Source organism: Microcaecilia unicolor, chromosome 6 (assembly GCF_901765095.1).
Source record: "Microcaecilia unicolor chromosome 6, aMicUni1.1, whole genome shotgun sequence".
NCBI lineage: Eukaryota > Metazoa > Chordata > Amphibia > Gymnophiona > Siphonopidae > Microcaecilia > Microcaecilia unicolor.
Window position 1 is genome coordinate 291,253,238 of NC_044036.1, and position 18,957 is coordinate 291,272,194.

An 18,957-nucleotide genomic window follows, 5' to 3' on the forward strand; every position below is an offset into this window, starting at 1 on the left:
TGCTCATCAACAGGTTTGAATATTGACAAAAAATGGGTAGATTGAGTTTTTGAATATACATATGCTATTTCCTACACAAAATTTACCAACACAAAAAGCAGGTGCAGAGGTCTGCAGGTACCAGGTATGGTTCACGTCAATAAAATGGAGCTTTGGATTAGTCCCTGAATGGAGAGTTTTAAAAATTACTTCTAAATAAAAAGAGAGTCTTTGTACCACTTCCCTTGGCACACTGATACTTTGGCAGATCCCAGCTCTGCTGACTAGCAACTCACACTCGGCCCTTTTGCGATTAACAGCCAATGAAACACATGGTGCAAATGTGTGCAGATCTTTGGCATGACCTAGTATGGCATATCTTATGTTCTTACCGTATAAGAACATAAGATATGCCATACTAGGTCACCTTTCATAAGCAAAATTTCCTTGTCATGAATCGATTCAGACATATGAAACATAGCATAGATGTGCGGAATGGTACTGAGAGGAACAGGGTTTGATACTGCAATGTTCTGGTGACTTTTCTCACCTGAGTGAGTTGATTCTGATGAATCCAGATGCATCGGATGGCTCATAATCACCTTGTACATCCATACTGAGAGAGGGAAAAAAAAAAACAGAAGATGGAATATGGCAAAATACAAGATATGCAACACCAGTTCTCTCATCTGCAGCTTTGTGTCCAATGAAGGCATCAGAACCAAAACCAAGACCAGAAAAGTGTTAGGACTGGAGGGGGGAAAGCATAGTATATGTCAGGTTTATAGAAACAGAACATCATGGCAGCAAAAGTTCATATTGCCTATCCAGCCTGCCCCACTCTACTACCCTTTCCCCTCTCTCAGAGAGCCTCTGAGTTTGTCCAATGCTTTCTTGAATCATACAGTCCTCATCTCTACCACCTCCACCACCAGGAGACCGTTCCCTCCGTCTACCACTCTTTCCATAAAGAAGTATTTCCTTAGGTTATTCCTGAGTCTGTTCCTTTTCACCTTCATCCTATGCCCCCTCATTCCAGAGGCATCCTTTCAGTTGAAAGAGACTCGCCTCTTGTACATTTATGCCACAAAGGTATTTAAAATTCTCTGTCATATCTCCCCCTCTTCCACCTTTCTTCCAAATTGTATATACTGAGATCTTTAAGTCTGTCCCCGTACATTTTATGACCATTTTAGTTGCCGCCCTCTACACTGACTCCATCCTTTTATCTTTTTGAAGGTGTGATCTCCAGAATTTTACACAGTGCTCCAAATGAGGTCTGAAAAGAGCCTTATAGAACTATCACCTCCTTTTCCCTGCTGGTCATTCCTCTCCCTGTACTCCCATACATCCTTCTGGTCTTGCCATCACCTTTTCTACCTGTTTGGCCACCTTAAGATCAACTGTTCTTTCATGCATAGCGGGGGCGTAGCCAGACACCCAATTTTGGGTGGGCCTAGGCCCAAGATCGGTGAGCAGAAGAACCTCGCCCCGTCCCACACGTGATTTGGTCTCTCCTCCTCTTGCCTGCATGCCATATGGTCTCTCAAACATCCCCCCTCTCCCGTATACCTTTTAAATAGCATATTTTCATCAGCAGCGAGCAGCAACTAATACACACTGCTCATGTTGGCCCCACACCCTTCCCTCTGATGCAACTTCCTGTTTCCACCTAGGCAGAAATACATCAGAGAGGGAAGGCTGTGGGGCCGGTGCGAGCAGTATGTATGTCACTGCTCACTGCAGGCGAAGATCTGCTACTTACAAGGTATGCAGGAGGGACACTTGTTGGGAGTTTTCAGCTGGTGGGGCATGGGGATCCCTGCCAGCCACATCATAGGTATGCTGCTACTGGGTGAGCCTGAACCCAAAGTGGGTGGGCCTGGGCCCACCCTTGGCTACGCCACTGAAGCACAGTACTTTTGCTAAACACTAGACCATTCTCCAGGTTTTGTTAGATCCCTCCTCATGTTTTCACACCTTCCAAGGTATCTATCTTGTTGCAAGAGGCAATCCTTACATGACAGCCCTTTCACAATAACAAATAATTTTAAGAAGAGCTGGTTCAAGAACCAATCCTCATGGCACACCATTGGTAACACCCCTTTCCTCAAAATAAACTCCATTTACCACTACCCTTTGACACTTATCACCCAACCAGTTTCTAAGTCAGTCAGTCACTTTAGAGTCCATACCAAGGCGTTCACCTAAGATCAATGGATGAGTGCCAGAGGGAAGAAAGTGCCTGGGAGAAGCATGCTCACGACAACCCTCACACATAACGTACATATAAAGAGCCACACTCCCACTCCCTGAACTGAATCAGGCACACAAGACTGCAAACCCGTGAATGATACGCAAAAAACTCCATTGCTACCTGGAGCCGTTCCATGACATTTCTGACCTGTTCTGCACTCTGGTTCAGGCCTAGAAAGACTCCCGATCCCCCTTCCTTGCATTTCAGATTGGTTATAGAGCTCTGACCAGAGAAGCAGGGTCTCTCTGAGCCAGGTGTGATCCACTGTGTCTCTGGGCCTGTTTTAGCACTCTGTGTAGGAGAGCATCCTTCTACTACCTGCTCCCTACTTCCCCTCCCCCTCTCTGCAGTCTGTACCTTGCACACTGACAATTCTGTGTCCCTGAGCTATTCAACATTACAAAGCATGTTCAGCAGCAGCATGACATCTTAACTGCACAAAGCACACTGCTTCCCAAAGACCCTCAAGAAAAGAGGCTGGTTTGTCCTCTCTGTCTTTCAACCATCCTTTGTCAGTACAAATAATTAAAATGGTAAGGGGAGGGAGGTGTACTAGAATCAGAAAAAAAGCTCAAGGTCTTTCATTCTACCTTTGTCTTTTGCTTCTGGTTAAGGTTTTCATGCTTTCTTTAGAGGACACGACCCACACTTGGTGTAAATTTCACTCTTCTGTAGTGTAGGTTGTAGAGTTCCCTTCCATCCCATCCCTGAATGAACCTACACTCCTCCCTCTTTGGGGCCTGGGATTGTAACTATCCCCACCCATCCTTCCAAGAGACCTGGGATAACAACTATCCTCACCCATGCCCTCCGAGGAATCTGGGATATTCTCACAGATGTTTCCATGGAATCTGTGACTGGGACTTTTCTCCCACCCCTCCATCCAAGGGATCAGGGATAGGGACTATCCCTACAGATCCTTCTAGGAGATCAGGGACTTGGACTTTTCCCCCACCTCTTCTTCCAAGGGACCAGAGATTAAGACTATCTCTCACCCCTCCTTCCAAGGGATCTACTATCCCCCACCCCTCCATCCAAAGGACCAGAGATTGGAATTGTTCCCACGCCACCGTCCAAGGGACCTGGGATTGGGACTGTCCTCACTCCACCTTCCAAGGGACCTGGGACTGCGCCTGTCCCCACCCCTCCTTCCAAAGGACCAGAGATTGGAATTGTTCCCTCGCCACCGTCCAAGGAACTTGGGATTGGGACTGTCCCCCTCCCCACCTTTCAAGGGACCTGGGGATGGGACTATCCCCCAGCTGTCCTTTCAACAGACCAGAGACTGGGACTGTCCCCACCCTTCCTTTTTGGGACCTGGGATTACGACTGTCTCCCATCCCTTCTTCCAATTGACCAGAGATTGGGACAGTCCCTCATCCCTCTTTCAAAGGAATCTGGGATTGGGACATTTTTCTATCCTTCCTTTCAAGGGACCAGAAATTGGGACAGTTCCCACCCATTCTTCCATGGGACCTGGGATTAGGGTATGATACATACCTGTAGCAGTTGTTCTCCGAGGACAGCAGGCTGATTGTTCTCACGACTGGGTGACGTCCGCGGCAGCCCCCACCAACCGGAAATAAGCTTCGCGGGACGGTCGACACGCAGGGCACGCCCACCGCGCATGCGCGGCCGTCTTCCCGCCCGTGCGCGACCGCTCCCGCCAGTTGAATGACTAGCAAAAAATATGAAATACACAACTCCAAAGGGGAGGAGGGAGGGAAGGTGAGAACAATCAGCCTGCTGTCCTCGGAGAACAACTGCTACAGGTATGTATCATACCCTTTCTCCGAGGACAAGCAGGCTGCTTGTTCTCACGACTGGGGTATCCCTAGCTCTCAGGCTCACTCAAAACAAGAACCCAGGTCAATTGAACCTCGCAACGGCGAGGAAACAACAGAAATTGACCTACGAAGAACAACTAACTGAGAGTGCAGCCTGACCAGAATAAATTCGGGTCCTGGAGGGTGGAGTTGGATTTACACCCCAAACAGATTCTGCAGCACCGACTGCCCGAACCGACTGTCGCGTCGGGTATCCTGCTGGAGGCAGTAATGTGATGTGAATGTGTGGACAGATGACCACGTCGCAGCCTTGCAAATCTCTTCAATAGTGGCTGACTTCAAGTGGGCCACTGACGCTGCCATGGCTCTAACACTATGAGCCGTGACATGACCCTCAAGAGTCAGCCCAGCCTGGGCGTAAGTGAAGGAAATGCAATCTGCTAGCCAATTGGAGATGGTGCGTTTCCCGACAGCGACCCCTAGCCTGTTAGGGTCGAAAGAAACAAACAATTGGGCGGACTGTCTGTGGGGCTGTGTCCGCTCCAAGTAGAAGGCCAATGCTCTCTTGCAGTCCAATGTGTGCAACTGACGTTCAGCAGGGCGGGTATGCGGCCTGGGGAAGAATGTTGGCAAGACAATTGACTGGTTAAGATGGAACTCCGACACCACCTTCGGCAGGAACTTTGGGTGGGTGCGGAGCACTACTCTGTTGTGATGAAATTTGGTATATGGAGCATGAGCTACTAGGGCTTGAAGCTCACTGACCCTACGAGCTGAAGTAACTGCCACCAAGAAAATGACCTTCCAGGTCAAGTACTTCAGATGGCAGGTATTCAGTGGCTCAAAAGGAGGTTTCATCAGCTGGGTGAGGACGACGTTGAGATCCCATGACACAACAGGAGGCTTGATAGGGGGCTTTGACAAAAGCAAGCCTCTCATGAATCGAACGACTAAAGGCTCTCCAGAGATGGCTTTTCCTTCCACACGATAATGGTAAGCACTAATCGCACTAAGGTGATTCCTTACTGAGTTGGTCTTGAGGCCAGACTCTGATAAGTGCAGAAGGTATTCAAGCAGGTTCTGTGCAGGGCAAGAACGAGGTTCTAGGGCCATGCTCTCACACCACACGACAAACCTCCTCCACTTGAAAAAGTAACTCTTTTTAGTGGAATCCTTCCTAGAGGCAAGCAAGACCCGGGAGACACCCTCAGACAGACCCAACGCAGTGAAGTCTACGCCCTCAACATCCAGGCCGTGAGAGCCAGAGACTGGAGGTTGGGGTGCAGCAACGCTCCGTCGTTCTGCGAAATGAGAGTCGGAAAACACTCCAATCTCCACGGTTCTTCGGAGGACAACTCCAGAAGAAGAGGGAACCAGATCTGGCGGGGCCAAAAGGGCGCGATCAGAATCATGGTGCCGCGGTCTTGCTTGAGCTTCAGTAAGGTCTTCCCCACCAAAGGTATGGGAGGATAAGCATACAGGAGGCCGGTCCCCCAATGGAGGAGAAAGGCATCCGACGCTAGCCTGCCGTGTGCCTGAAGTCTGGAACAGAACAGAGGCAGCTTGTGGTTGGTCTGAGAGGCGAAAAGGTCCACCGAGGGGGTGCCCCACGCTCGGAAGATCTTGCGTACCACTCTGGCATGGAGCGACCACTCGTGCGGTTGCATGACTCTGCTCAGTCTGTCGGCCAGACTGTTGTTTACGCCTGCCAGGTACGTGGCTTGGAGGAGCATGCCGAACCGACACGCCCAACGCCACATCCCGACGGCCTCCTGGCACAGGGGGCGAGATCCGGTGCCCCCCTGCTTGTTGACGTAATACATTGCAACCTGATTGTCTGTCCGAATTTGGATAATTTGACAGGACAGCCGATCTCTGAAAGCCTTCAGTGCGTTCCAGATCGCTCGGAGCTCCAGGAGGTTGATCTGCAGATCCTTTTCCTGGAGGGACCACAGACCCTGAGTGTGGAGCCCATCGACATGGGCTCCCCACCCCAGGCGAGATGCATCCGTCGTCAGCACTTTCGTGGGCTGCGGAATTTGGAATGGACGTCCCAGGGTCAAATTGGTCCGGATGGTCCACCAGAGCAGTGAAGTGCGGCAACTGGTGGAGAGGCGGATGACATCTTCTAGATTCCCGGTGGCTTGAAACCACTGGGAAGCTAGGGTCCATTGAGCAGATCTCATGTGAAGACGAGCCATGGGAGTCACATGAACTGTGGAGGCCATATGACCCAGAAGTCTCAACATCTGCCGAGCTGTGACCTGCTGAGACGCTCTGGTCTGCGAAGCCAGGGCCAAGAGATTGGTAGCCCTCGCTTCGGGAAGGTAGGCCTGAGCCGTCTGGGTATTCAGCAGCGCTCCTATGAATTCCAGAGACTGAGTAGGCTGGAGATGGGACTTTGGGTAATTTATCACAAACCCCAGCAGCTCCAGAAGTTGAATAGTGCACTGCATGGACCGGAGGGCTCCTGCCTCCGAGGTGCTCTTGACCAGCCAATCGTCGAGATATGGGAACACGTGCACTCCCAGCTTGCGTAGATACGCCGCCACCACCACGAGGCACTTTGTAAACACTCGTGGGGCAGAGGCGAGCCCAAAGGGCAGCACACAATACTGAAAGTGCCGTGCGCCCAGGCGGAATCTGAGATACTGTCTGTGAGCTGGCAGTATCGGGATGTGAGTGTATGCGTCCTTTAAATCCAGGGAACATAGCCAATCGTTTTTCTGAATCATTGGCAGAAGGGTGCCCAAGGAAAGCATCCTGAACTTTTCTTTGACCAGGAATTTGTTCAGGTCTCTCAGGTCTAGGATGGGACGCATCCCCCCTGTTTTCTTTTCCACAAGGAAGTACCTGGAATAGAATCCCTGCCCTTCCTGCCCGGGTGGTACGGGCTCGACCGCATTGGCGCTGAGAAGGGCGGAGAGTTCCTCTGCAAGTACCTGCTTGTGAAGGGAGCTGAAAGACTGAGCTCCCGAAGGACAATTTGGAGGCAGGGAGGCCAAATTCAGGGCGTATCCGCACCGCACTATTTGGAGAACCCACTGGTCGGAGGTTATGAGAGGCCACCTTTGGTGAAAAAATTTTAACCTCCCTCCGACCGGCAGATCGTCCGGTACGGACACTTGTAGGGCGGCTATGTTCCCGTGGATCCAGTCAAAAGCCCGTCCCCGGCTTTTGCTGTGGAGGCGCAGGGGGCTGCTTAGGCGCACGCTGTTGACGAGAACGAGCGCGCTGGGGCTGTCCCTGTGCCTGGCGAGGCCTTCGGGCCGGCTGGTGGTACCTACGCTTTGCAAAAGAATAGGGTGCAGCCTGCCGTGCCCGGGAAAAACGCCCACCCGTGGGGGCGGGTGCTGAAGGCGCCCGGTGGGAGAGCTTGTCGAGAGCGGTTTCCCGCTGATGCAGTTGGTCCACCATCTGCTCGACCTTCTCACCGAAAATGTTATCCCCCCGGCAAGGGACGTCAGCCAGTCTCTGCTGGGTGCGGTTGTCCAGGTCAGAGGCACGCAGCCATGAGAGCCTGCGCATCACTATACCTTGGGCCGCAGCACGAGATGCCACGTCACAGGTGTCAAAAATCCCCCTGGACAGGAACTTTCTGCACGCCTTCAGCTGCCTGACCACCTCCTGATAAGGCCTGGACTGCTCCGGCGGGAGCTTATCGACCAGGTCCGCCAGCTGTTGCACATTGGTCCGCATGTGGATGCTCATATAGAGCAGGTAAGATTGGATGCGGGTCACGAGCATGGAGGATTGGTAGGCCTTCCTCCCAAATGAGTCCAGAGTGCGAGACTCCCGCCCCGGGGGCGCCGAGGCGGTATCCCTCGAACTCCGTGCCCTCTTGAGAGCAGAATCCACGACCGCTGAGTCATGGGGCAACTGGGGCCGCATGAGCTCTGGGTCAGAGTGGATCCTGTACTGGGACTCTGCTTTCTTGGGAATGGTGGGATTAGTTAGTGGTCGCACCCAGTTCCGGAGCAGCGTCTCCTTCAGGACATTGTGCAGCGGTACCGTGGAGGACTCTCTAGGTGGTGATGGATAGTCGAGGACCTCGAGCATCTCGGCCCTTCCACAGAGACCACGGGAAAGGGAATGCTTATAGACATATCCCGCACAAAGGAGGCAAAGGAGAGACTCTCAGGAGGTGAGAGCTTCCTCTCCGGTGACGGCGTGGGGTCCGAGGGAAGGCCCGTAGACTCCTCTGAGGAGAAATATCTCGGGTCCTCCTCTTCCCCCACGAGTCCTCATCCTCGGTATCGGACATTAGCTCATGTAGCTGCGTCCGGTACCGGGCCCGGCTCGACGTCGAGGCACCGAGGTCTCGGTGTCGTCGAGCGGTGGACTCCCGCGCCGGCGGGGACGGAGCTCCCTCCATCGACGTCGACGGGGACTCCACCTGCGTGGCTGTCGAGACCGGCACCGCAAGCGGCGGCGGTGTCGACTGCCCCGGCGCCGGGCTAGAGCTCGCCGGCGTCACAGTCATCGGCGCCGAGGGCGCAAGCACCCCCGGCGCCGGCACAGCCTGGCGCATCAGCCCTTCCAGGATCCCCGGAAGGATGGCTCTGAGGCACTCGTCCAGGCCCGCTGCCGGGAAAGGCGGTGGGGCCGGTAAGGGTGTCGGTGCCGGAAACTGCTGGGGGCCAGGAGACGGCACCGAGGTGCCGGAACCCCGACGCGTCGGTACCTCCACCACCGACGGAGATCTCTCCTCTCTGCGATGACGCTTCGGCGTCGACTCCTCTTCAGGGTGCACCGAGGGCTCCCGGTGACGGCGCTTCTTGTCTTTTTTCCGGTGCACGTCACCGGTGCCGGAGGGCATGGAGGAGGAGGAGGTCGATCCCCCTCGGTCTCGGGGTACCGGGTCCGACAGGGTTCGGTCCCGTGGCTCACGAGTTGAGGGAGTGACCGGGGCCGACTGCCCACGCGGTCTCTCTACCCCACTCTCGCCGGCGGACCGGCGGGCCGACGGGACCTGTTCTCCTGGGGTCGCTGCCATCGGTGCCGATGTCTCGGGCATCGATACCGGTACCGAAGAACCGGTCTTCGATACCGATGCCGTCGAGGTCGACGTCGAGGGGCCGGCGCAAGTTCCAAAAAGACGGTCCCGCAGAACTTGCCTCGCAACCTGAGTCCGTTTCCGGAGACCGAGACACAAAACGCACGACTTGAGATTGTGCTCCGGCCCGAGGCACTGGAGGCACCAAGCGTGGGTGTCGGTCTGCGAGATCGGCCGGCCGCAGCGACCACACTTTTTAAATCCACTCGGGACCTTCGAGGACATCGACGGAAAAATCGCGTCGGCGAAGTCAAAGTCGGCAATGGTGGCAAAAATCACACCACGAAAACTGAAACCGACCGAGCGGCCACTAGGCCGCAACGAGGCGTCCCCGCTAGAAAGCGAGGGAAAAGAAGGAGCGCGTGCTCCACACGCGCAAAATTCTTCTTTTTTTTTTTTTTTTTTAATAAAAAAGAAAGAAGAAGAAGAAGAGGCCGAACAGGCCAAAAGCGACGATCCGCGTAAACGCGGTCGAAAAAATCCGGCGGCTGAAAACGAGAGAGAGGGGAAAACACAACTCTCTCAGTCGCGGAAAAAAAGTAACTGGCGGGAGCGGTCGCGCACGGGCGGGAAGACGGCCGCGCATGCGCGGTGGGCGTGCCCTGCGTGTCGACCGTCCCGCGAAGCTTATTTCCGGTTGGTGGGGGCTGCCGCGGACGTCACCCAGTCGTGAGAACAAGCAGCCTGCTTGTCCTCGGAGAAAGGACTGTCCCCTACCCTTTCTTCCAATGGACCAGAGATTGAGACTGTCCCCAGCCCCTTCTTGCCTCACAGATCTTTTCAAGGGTGAAGGGGCCCTGCTTCCAGTGCCTTTGCAACTGCTTCCTGCTTAGTGTGGCCCAGCCTCAGTGTCCCATTTCCTATACAGTTTCAGCATGCTGCTGCTAGCCCAGCATCAAACGTCCTGTCTCTAGCCCAGTTTCAGTGTCCTGTCTACAGCCCAGCCTCAAGCATCCTGCCTCGTCCAGCTCCTGTGGTCCTGCCTCCAGTCCAGCCTCTGTGTTCCATCTTCAGCCTGGTCCTGTGTTACTGTCTCCTGCCCAGCATCAAGGGCCAATCCAGGTCCTGGGACTGCCAGGTCTGCCCCCAGGGGATCTTCTCAGAGCCAACCCAGGTCCTGGGTCTGCCGGGCCTGCCCCCAAGGACTCTTCTCAGAGCCACCCCAGGTACCGGTTCTGCCAGGCCTACCCCCAAGGGCTCTTCTCAGAGCCACTCCAGGTTCTTGCCCCCAAGAGCTCTTCTTAGAGCCAACCCAGGTCCTGGTTCTGCCAGGCATGCCCCCAAGGGCTCTTTTCAGAGCCACCTGCTGGCCTCCTCTCCTCTACAAGTGACTCATCTACCGTCTGTCGGGACCCTCCAGACCTCCACGTTGGGAGCTCGACAATGATCCATGGGCTCACCATCCAGACCTGTGACAAGGACAAAGACAGTATGGAGACCAGCAGCAGCAGGACACAGCAAAGAGAACGTAGGGACCAGCAGCAGCAGCGAGACAGGGCAAAGACAGCATGGGCATCAAGCAGTAGCAGGACACGACAACGAGAGCGCGGGGACCAGCAGCAACAGGAGAGGACAAGGACAGCATGGGCATCAAGCAGTAGCAGGACAGGGCAAAGAGTGCGAGGACTAGCAGCAGGACAGGGCAAGGAGAATGTGGGGACCAGCAGCAGCAGGACAAGGCAAAGAGAATGTGAGGACCAGGAGCAGTGGGACAGAGCAGAGAGAACATGGGGACTAGAAGCGGCAGGACAGCGCAAAGAGAGTTTGGACAGGGCAGAGACAGTGTAGGCTCCAGCAGCTGTACAGGGCAAAGAGAGCATGGAGACAGCAGCAGGACAGGACAAGGACAGTGTAGGGACCAGCAGCTGCAGGACAGGAAAAAGAGGGTGTGAGGACCAGCAGCTGCAGGACAGGGAAAAGAGAGCGTGAGGACCAGCAGCAGCAGGACAGGGAAAAGAGGGCATGAGGACCAGAAGCAGGTGGTCAGGAAAAAGAGGGTATGAGGACCAGCAGCAGCAGGCCAAAAGAGAACGTGAGCATCAGAAACGGTAGGACATAGTGTCTAATCTCTTGTTCTGTCTGTCTGTCCTAATTAGATTGTAAGCTCTGTCGAGCAGGGGCTGTCTCTTCATGTTCAAGTGTACAGCGCTGCATGCGTCTAGTAGCGCTTTAGAAATGATAAGTAGTAGTAATAATAATAATGTGCATGACCTTCAGAACCTTCAGATTGTGAACTCAAGATTTAAGAAAAGGAACACCAGCACAAAGCCAGGTTCTTTTATCTTTAGTTTCTGTATCTGTCACCATTTCCTTTCCTCTTCTTCTTTCCCAGTGCTCCTGTTTTTATTTTTGTCCAGATCCTCCAGGGTAGCATTTTTGGAAATGCTCCCCATTCCACCTGCAGGACCCAAAGGCAGGTAGCGCTCCGAAGTCGCAATGCATGGTTGAGATGATGGTGCAGAGATGACGGATTTAGATTTGTTAGGAACTGGACAACATTCTGGGAAAGGGGGACCCTATTCTGAAAGCACCTTAACCAGGATGGAACCAGATTGCAGGCACTAACATTTAAGAAGGAGATAGAGCAGCTTTTAAACAAAAATGGTGGTGGTGGTGGTGGGGAACCGACAGTCACCCAGGAGTGGATGGTTCAGTATTGAGTATCCCTGAAGGATACTACTGAAAGAGGATATTTAGGGAATCTAAATAGAGAGATTTCAATAATGGTGAAAGAACGCCAGGAGTGTTTAAGGAAAGAGCAGTGTAAAGGATGCAAATTATCCCTGTCAACTTCTAAGTAGTTTGTAGGCGCAAGTTAAAAACATAATTTGAAGTGTCTATATACAAATAGTAGAAACCTAAATATTAAGATGGGAGAGTTAGAGATATAGCACTAAATGAAGAGGTAGATATAATAGGCATGTCAGAGACCTGGTGGAAGGAGGACAATCAATGGGACATTGTGATAATAGGGTACAAATTATATTGCAAAGATAGAGTGGATCAAATTGGAGGGGGGTTGCACTATATGTTAAAGAGGGAATTGAGTCAAACAAAATAAACATTCTATATGAAACAGATAGCAGCATGGAATCCTTATGGGTAGAAATTCCATGTTTGAAGGGAAGGAGTATATTGGTAGGGCTGTACTACTGTCTACCAGGACAGAACAGACAGACAGACAGACAGGTGAAGAAATATTTACAGAAATTACGAAAGCTGGCAAATTGGGCAACAGTATAACAGTAGGTAATTTCAGTTACTCCAATATTGACTGGATAAATGTTACAACAGGGAGCTCCAGGAAGGTAAAATTCTTAGACATAATAAATGAGTGCTTCTTGGAGCAACTGGCCCAGGAACGGACAAGAGGGGGAGCTATTTTACATTTAGTCCTTAGTGGAATGCAGGGCACAGTGCAAGAGGTAACGGTCCACTGGGTTGGGTCCACTGGGAAACAGTGATCATAACATGATCAAATTTGAGCTAATATCTGGAGTGACATCATAAATGTCAGGTTCTCGAGGCAGAACCGTAATTCGTGAGCCCTTGGACCACTGCCGAGGAGTGGCAGAGGCAGGCAAGACCACCCTGAAACTGGATACAAGGTAGAGCAGGACTGGAACTCTGGACTGGAGTTGCAACTAAGGCAGACAAATAGAACAGGCAGGAGAGGAACAGCTTCACCTGCACTTGACCACCGTTCCTCAGGAGTTGAGCCCCTGAGTGCTGGCGGCTGGCAGGACTTGCGGGAACGGGCAGGAACTGAAGACCCAGAGGACCCACCCTGGGTCTAGGATACACGAGGGAGGCTTGGCACAGAACTAGACTAAGACTGAAAGCTGCACGCAGCTACTAAGCCAGAAACACAAGACAGACTAAGCAGACAAGACGTACAGAAAGGTTTGGCAGGAACAGGGGCTAGGATATACATGCAAACTAGGCAGAAACGGGGTTCAGGATATACACACTAGCTAGGCAGAAGCAGGATTCAGGATATACACACTAGCTAGGCAGAAACAGGATTCAGGATATACACACTAGCTAGACAGAAACAGGATTCAGGATATACACACTAGCTAGACAGAAACAGGATTCAGGATATACACTAGCTAGACAGAAGCAGGATACTAGCAGAGTCTTGGTGCTGGCAGCAGACAAAAGAATAAACCAGGAACTAACAGAGTCTATGGGAAGGCAGCGGACAGAAGAATAAACCAGGAGCTAACAGAGTCTTTGGGCAGGAAGCAGACAATAGCATAAACCAGGAATAGCAGAGTCTTGGGGCTGGCAGCAGACAATAGAATAAACTAGGGATAGCAGAGTCTTTGGGCAGGCAGCAGACAATAGAATAAACCAGGAGCTAACAGAGTCTTGGGCAGGCAGCAGACAAAGGAATAAACCAGGGATAACAGAGTCAAGGCTGAAGCTTCAGCAGCTCCAAACACAGCCAGGGAGTAAACAATGGCTGAAGCTTCAGACTCCAAACACAGAGTAAGGCAATAGAGGGACTAGCAGTCCACAGACACAAAGCAGAAGGGCATAAGCCCCCACAGAAGGACTAGCAGTCCATAGACACAAGAAGTGGATGGGCAAGCGCCCAGAGAAAGGCTATGTAGCAGCGCAACAGTACACTGACTAACCTGACGACCTTTTGGCATAACACAATGCAAAGGCCCTGAATGCAAACACAGTACTTCCTTATGAAGGCTCTCACGGATGATGTCACCTACTGCAGGACAGGAGCAGGGAACACACTCATACCAAGGAGAGGCTTGGAACACATAGGAAGGACAGGCAGGAGCCATCTTGGAAGCTGGAACAGAACAGGCGGGAGCCATCTTAGATGCCGGCTCCCCAGAGAGGCATAGCCCACACAGGTGCCATGCCATCTAGTGAAGTAATCAGCACACAAGGCAGAGACAGAACTAACACAGAAGCAAACAAAGGCCACCAGAAAGGTAAGTCTGAGGTGGTCACGGCCACAGACGTGACAATAAAGGAAATCTACCGTAGCAGCATTTAATTTTTGAAAGGGTGACTATGAGAAAATGAGAAAAATTGTTAAAAAGAAGCTAAAAGGATCAGCTGCAAAGGTTAGGACTTTAAATCAGGTATGGACGTTGTTTAAAAATACCATCTTGGAAACTCAGACCAGATGTATTCCACATATTTACAAAGGTGGGAAGAAGAGCAAACGACAACCAGCCAGGTTAAAAGGTGACGTGAAAGAGGCCATTAGAGCCAAAAGAATATCCTTCAAAGAATGGAAAAAGGACCCAAATGAAGATAATAAGAAGCAACATAAGCACTGGCAAGTTAGGTGCAAAGCACTGATAAAGAAGACCAAAGGAGAATATGAAGAGAAACTTGCCACAGAGGCAAAAACTCACAGTAACAACTTTTTTAGGTACATCAGAAGCAGAAAGCCTGCAAGAGAATCTGTGGGACCGTTAGATCATGAAGGAACAAAAGGTGCACTCAGGGAGGACATGGCCATAGCAGAAAGACTGAATAAATTCTTTGCTTAGGCCTTTATGGAAGAAGATGTAAGAGATCTACCTGTACCAGAAATGGGTTTCAAGGGTGATGATGTGAAGGAACTGAAAGAGATCATGGTGAACCTGGAAGACATACTTAGTGAAATCAACAAATTAAAGAGTAGTAAATCACCTGGACCGGATGGCATGCACCCTAGGTTACTGAAAGAACTCAACATGACATTGCTGATTTGCTGTTAGAAATCTGTAATCTGTCTTTAAAATTGTCCATAGTACCTGAAGATTGGAGGGTGGCCAATGTAACACCGATTTTTAAAAACGGTTCTAGGAGTGATCCAGGAAATTATAGACCAGTATGCCTGACTTCAGTGCTGGGGAAAATAGTGGAAACTATTACAAAGAGTAAAATTATGTTGAGACACGATGTTGTCACTGTTTGTCATTGTGAAGAGGTTTTTCTTGGTTCGTGATTGTTATGAAGAACTCCTACTACTACTACTAACAAACATTTCTAAAGCGCTACTAGGGTTACGCAGCGCTGTACAATTCAAACATAGAAGGACAGTCCCTGCTCAAAGAGCTTACAATCTAAAAGACAAGAGAACAATCTAAAGACAAGTGAACAATCTAGAGGACGAGTGAACAGTTAATCTGATAGGGTGGATAGATTGGGGCATTTTATATTTCTCGAGCGGTTAGGCGCCGAAGGCAGCATTGAAGAGGTGAGTTTTAAGCAGAGATTTGAAGACTCCTGACGCAGGCAAACGCTGAAATATGGGCCATGTTAGGTCTTTTTGAATAAATACTGCTTCCTCTGCAATTTGACACCACCTTGTTGTTCAGTTTGTGGCCAGTTACACTCTTTCTTTTTCTCTACTCCCCCTGACTTCAGAGCTGGGTAAAATAGTGAAAACTATTATAAAGAATAAAATCACGGAACACGTACACAAACATGGTTTAATGGGACAGAGTCAGCATGGATTCAGCCAAGGAAAGCCTTGCCTTACCAATCTGCTTCATTTCTTTGAAGGCGTGAATAAACATATGGATAAAGGTCAGCTGGTTGATATAGTGCATTTAGATTTTCAGAAAGCTTTTGACAAAGTTCCTCATGAGAGACTCCTGAGAAAATTAAAAAGTAATGGGATAGGAAGCAACGTCCTTCTATGGACTAGGAATTGGTTATTGGACAGAAAACAGAGGGTAGGGTTAATTGACTATTTTTCTCAATGGAGGAGGGTGAATAGAGGAGTGCCTCAGGGATCTGTTCTGGGACTGATGGTATTTATAAATTATCTGGAAATCGGAAAGACAAGTGAATTTGTAGATCATACAAAACTATTCAAAGTTGTTAAAACACATGTGGACTATCGCAGCTATATGGATTGAATTATGCTCCACTGTTTCGGGAGCTGCGCACAGACATGAGTAGGTGGATAAATGGCCTGTTATCCTGGTGGGGCAAGATAGCTGTGATAAAGATGAACCTGGTTCCACGGATGTTGTTCCTCTTCCAAACATTGCCGTTAGAGGTTTCCCCAGCAGTTCTAAGTAAACTACAATCTGATATCTCCCAGTTTGCGTGGGGGGGCAAGCGGGCTAGAATCTCGAAAAGAATTATGTGGGGGAGTGTGGAGGAGGGGGGAAGGGGGTTACCCAATATATTATGGTACTACCAGGCAGCGCAGTTAAAACAGGTGGCGGAATGGAGCAAAGGACATAGATCGCCAGTGGCTACCTTGGAGCAAGACTTGGTACCTTGGTGTAATCTGGAACGAGGAGTGTGGGGATCTGAAAAGATGTATAACATTCATCAGGGGAATAACAATCCATTCATAGCTCACCTGCAACGTATTTGGGATGTATTAAAGAACAAATTTAAGCAGGGGGTAAAAACCTCTACCCTAGCCTATATTAGCCAAGAAGCTGAGTTCCCCGCAGGGCGAGAGGGAGGGGTATTTCGGGAGTGGAATCGGAAGGGTTTGAAGCGATTCAGGGATCTTATGTCTGAAGGGGTATTAAGAGAGTTTGTAACTCTTCAGAGGAAGTTCGGCCTGCCAGAATCTGATTACTATGCCTATTTACAAGTTAGGCATTTTATGAGGGGGCAAGGGTGGTTGCAGTCTGATCCAAGGGAACGAGAGATACTGGAAAACATATGGGAAATCTTAGAGGGACGGAGGAAGGGTATATCCAGACTCTATAGGTATATTAGGGGAGATAAAATGAAGAAATTACCCTATATGTCTGTGTGGGAGCGAGATCTAAATATTGAAATGAGTGTGAAGGAATGGGAAAGGGTGTGTATGGAGGTGAAAAAAGCATCTATCTGTGTATTAATTAAAGAAAATGCTTACAAAGTTTTAAGTAGATGGTATTACACACCGGACAGGTTAAAACGAATATACCCCACGGTATCCGATCAATGCTGGCGGTGTAATACCGGGACAGGTAGCTTTTTGCATGTATGGTGGGAATGTCCTTCTATCCAGCCCTTCTGGGTGGAAGTTACCATGCATTTAACACTTATTTTGGACACACAATTTCCAGCAGAGCCAAAATGGTGCTTATTAGGATGGGGAAATAAACGGGGCCAGAAATGGCAAAGGCGGCTTAAAAGACTGGGGTTAGCAGCCGCAAAGTTGGAAATTGCGGCACACTGGAAACAGAGAATTGGCCCCACTATTGCAACCTGGAAGATGAGAATCAGGAGCATTGTGGGCCTGGAGCAACTGACTGATAGGAGAATGGGCAGATACAAACCTGATGCTAAAGAGTGGACACATTTGGAGAGACTATGGTCTAATGCATTGCCCGTACAGGGGATCTAGCCATGCATTGGTATGTAATGAGTAGGGGGTGGGGGGTAGGAGTGGGAGGGGGGAGGGTCGGGAGAAAACTATTAAAACTTATGGTTGTATATTGAGATGTAACTCAACTGTTTGGTGTATTTCAGAAGTCTGAAGGCTGCATTGCCTTCTACTGTATTCTTTAAGTTGTGTTTAATAAAAATTTTCAAAAAAAAAACAAAACACATGTGGACTGTGAAAAATTGCAGGAAGACATTAGAAAATTGGAAGACTGAGCATCTAAATAGCAGATGAAATTTAATATGAACAAATGCATGCAAAGTGATGCACATTGGGAAGAATAATCCAAATCATAGTTACCTGATGCTAGGGTCCACTTTAGGATTCAGCACCCAAGAGAAAGATCTAGGTGTTATTGTAGACAATATGCTGATATCTTCTGCCCAGTATGTGGCGGTGGCCAAAAAAGCAAACAGGATGCTAGGAACTATCAGGAAAGGGATGGTGAATAAGACTGAAACTACTATAATACCTCTGTATCTCTCCATGGTGCAACCTTACCTTGAGTACTGCACTCAATTCTGATCAGTGTATCTCAAAAAAGATATAGTGGAATTAGAAAAGATTCAAAGAAGAGCGACAAAAATGATAGGGATGGAACTCCGTTCATATGAGAAAAGGCTAAAGAGGTTAGGGCCCTTCACCTTGGAAAAGAGACAGGTGAGGGGAGATATGATTGAGGTCTACATAATCCTAAGTGGTGTAGAACAGGTAAAAGTGAATAAATGTTTTACTCTTTCAAAAAGTACAAAGACTAGGGAGCACTGAATGAAGTTACATGAAAATATATATATTTTTCAAACAGGAGGAAATATTTTTCACTCAATGAATAGTTAACCTCTGGAACTCGTTGACAAGGATATGGTAACAGCAGTTAGCATATCTAGGTTTAAAAAAGGTTTGAACAAGTTCCTGGAGGAAAAGTTCATAGTCTGCTATTAGGATAGATATGGGGATGCCACTGCTTGCCCTGGAATTGGTAGCACTGAATGGTGCTACTATTTGGGATTCTGTCAGGTACTTGTGACCTGGATTGACCAGTGGCGTACCAAGGGGGGGGGGGGGGGCGGGGGGACGGTCCGCCCCGGGTGCACACCGCTGGGGGGAGGGGTGCCGCGCGCCTGTCTACTTCCGCTCGTTCCGTGCTCCCTCTGCCCCGGAACAGGTTACTTCCTGTTCCGGGGCAGAGGGAGCATGGACGAGCGAAGCAGACAGGCGCGTGGCACCCCCACCACCCCCGCAGGTAAAAATGCACCCGGGGGGGGGGGGGGGGGTCCTTTCGCCGGGGGTGGGGGGTGTCGCGCTGCACCTGGGGGGGGGGGGGGCGCATCAGCGATCCACCCCGGGTGTCAGCCACCCTAGGCACTGTTAGAAACAGGATACTGGGCTATATGGATCATTGGTTTGACCCCAGTATGGCTATTCTTATGTTCTTATGATCTATTTCCATTTTGCTTGTGTACACCATTAAATACCAAACTATTTATTAAAAAAAAAAATGAAAATG

The 18,957-nt window shown here is 50.1% G+C and overlaps 1 protein-coding gene across 4 annotated transcripts in view; it reads right to left on the bottom strand.

Moving 5' to 3' along the window:
• Positions 1 to 18,957, bottom strand: part of ASS1 (argininosuccinate synthase 1) — a 181,673-nt gene that overhangs the window by 12,844 nt on the left and 149,872 nt on the right. For all 4 annotated transcript variants that reach the window (XM_030207832.1, XM_030207831.1, XM_030207829.1 and 1 more), the window contains exon 15: positions 530 to 595. In XM_030207832.1, the coding sequence (XP_030063692.1) occupies positions 530 to 595 (66 nt within the window). The remainder of the gene's footprint in view (positions 1 to 529; positions 596 to 18,957) is intronic.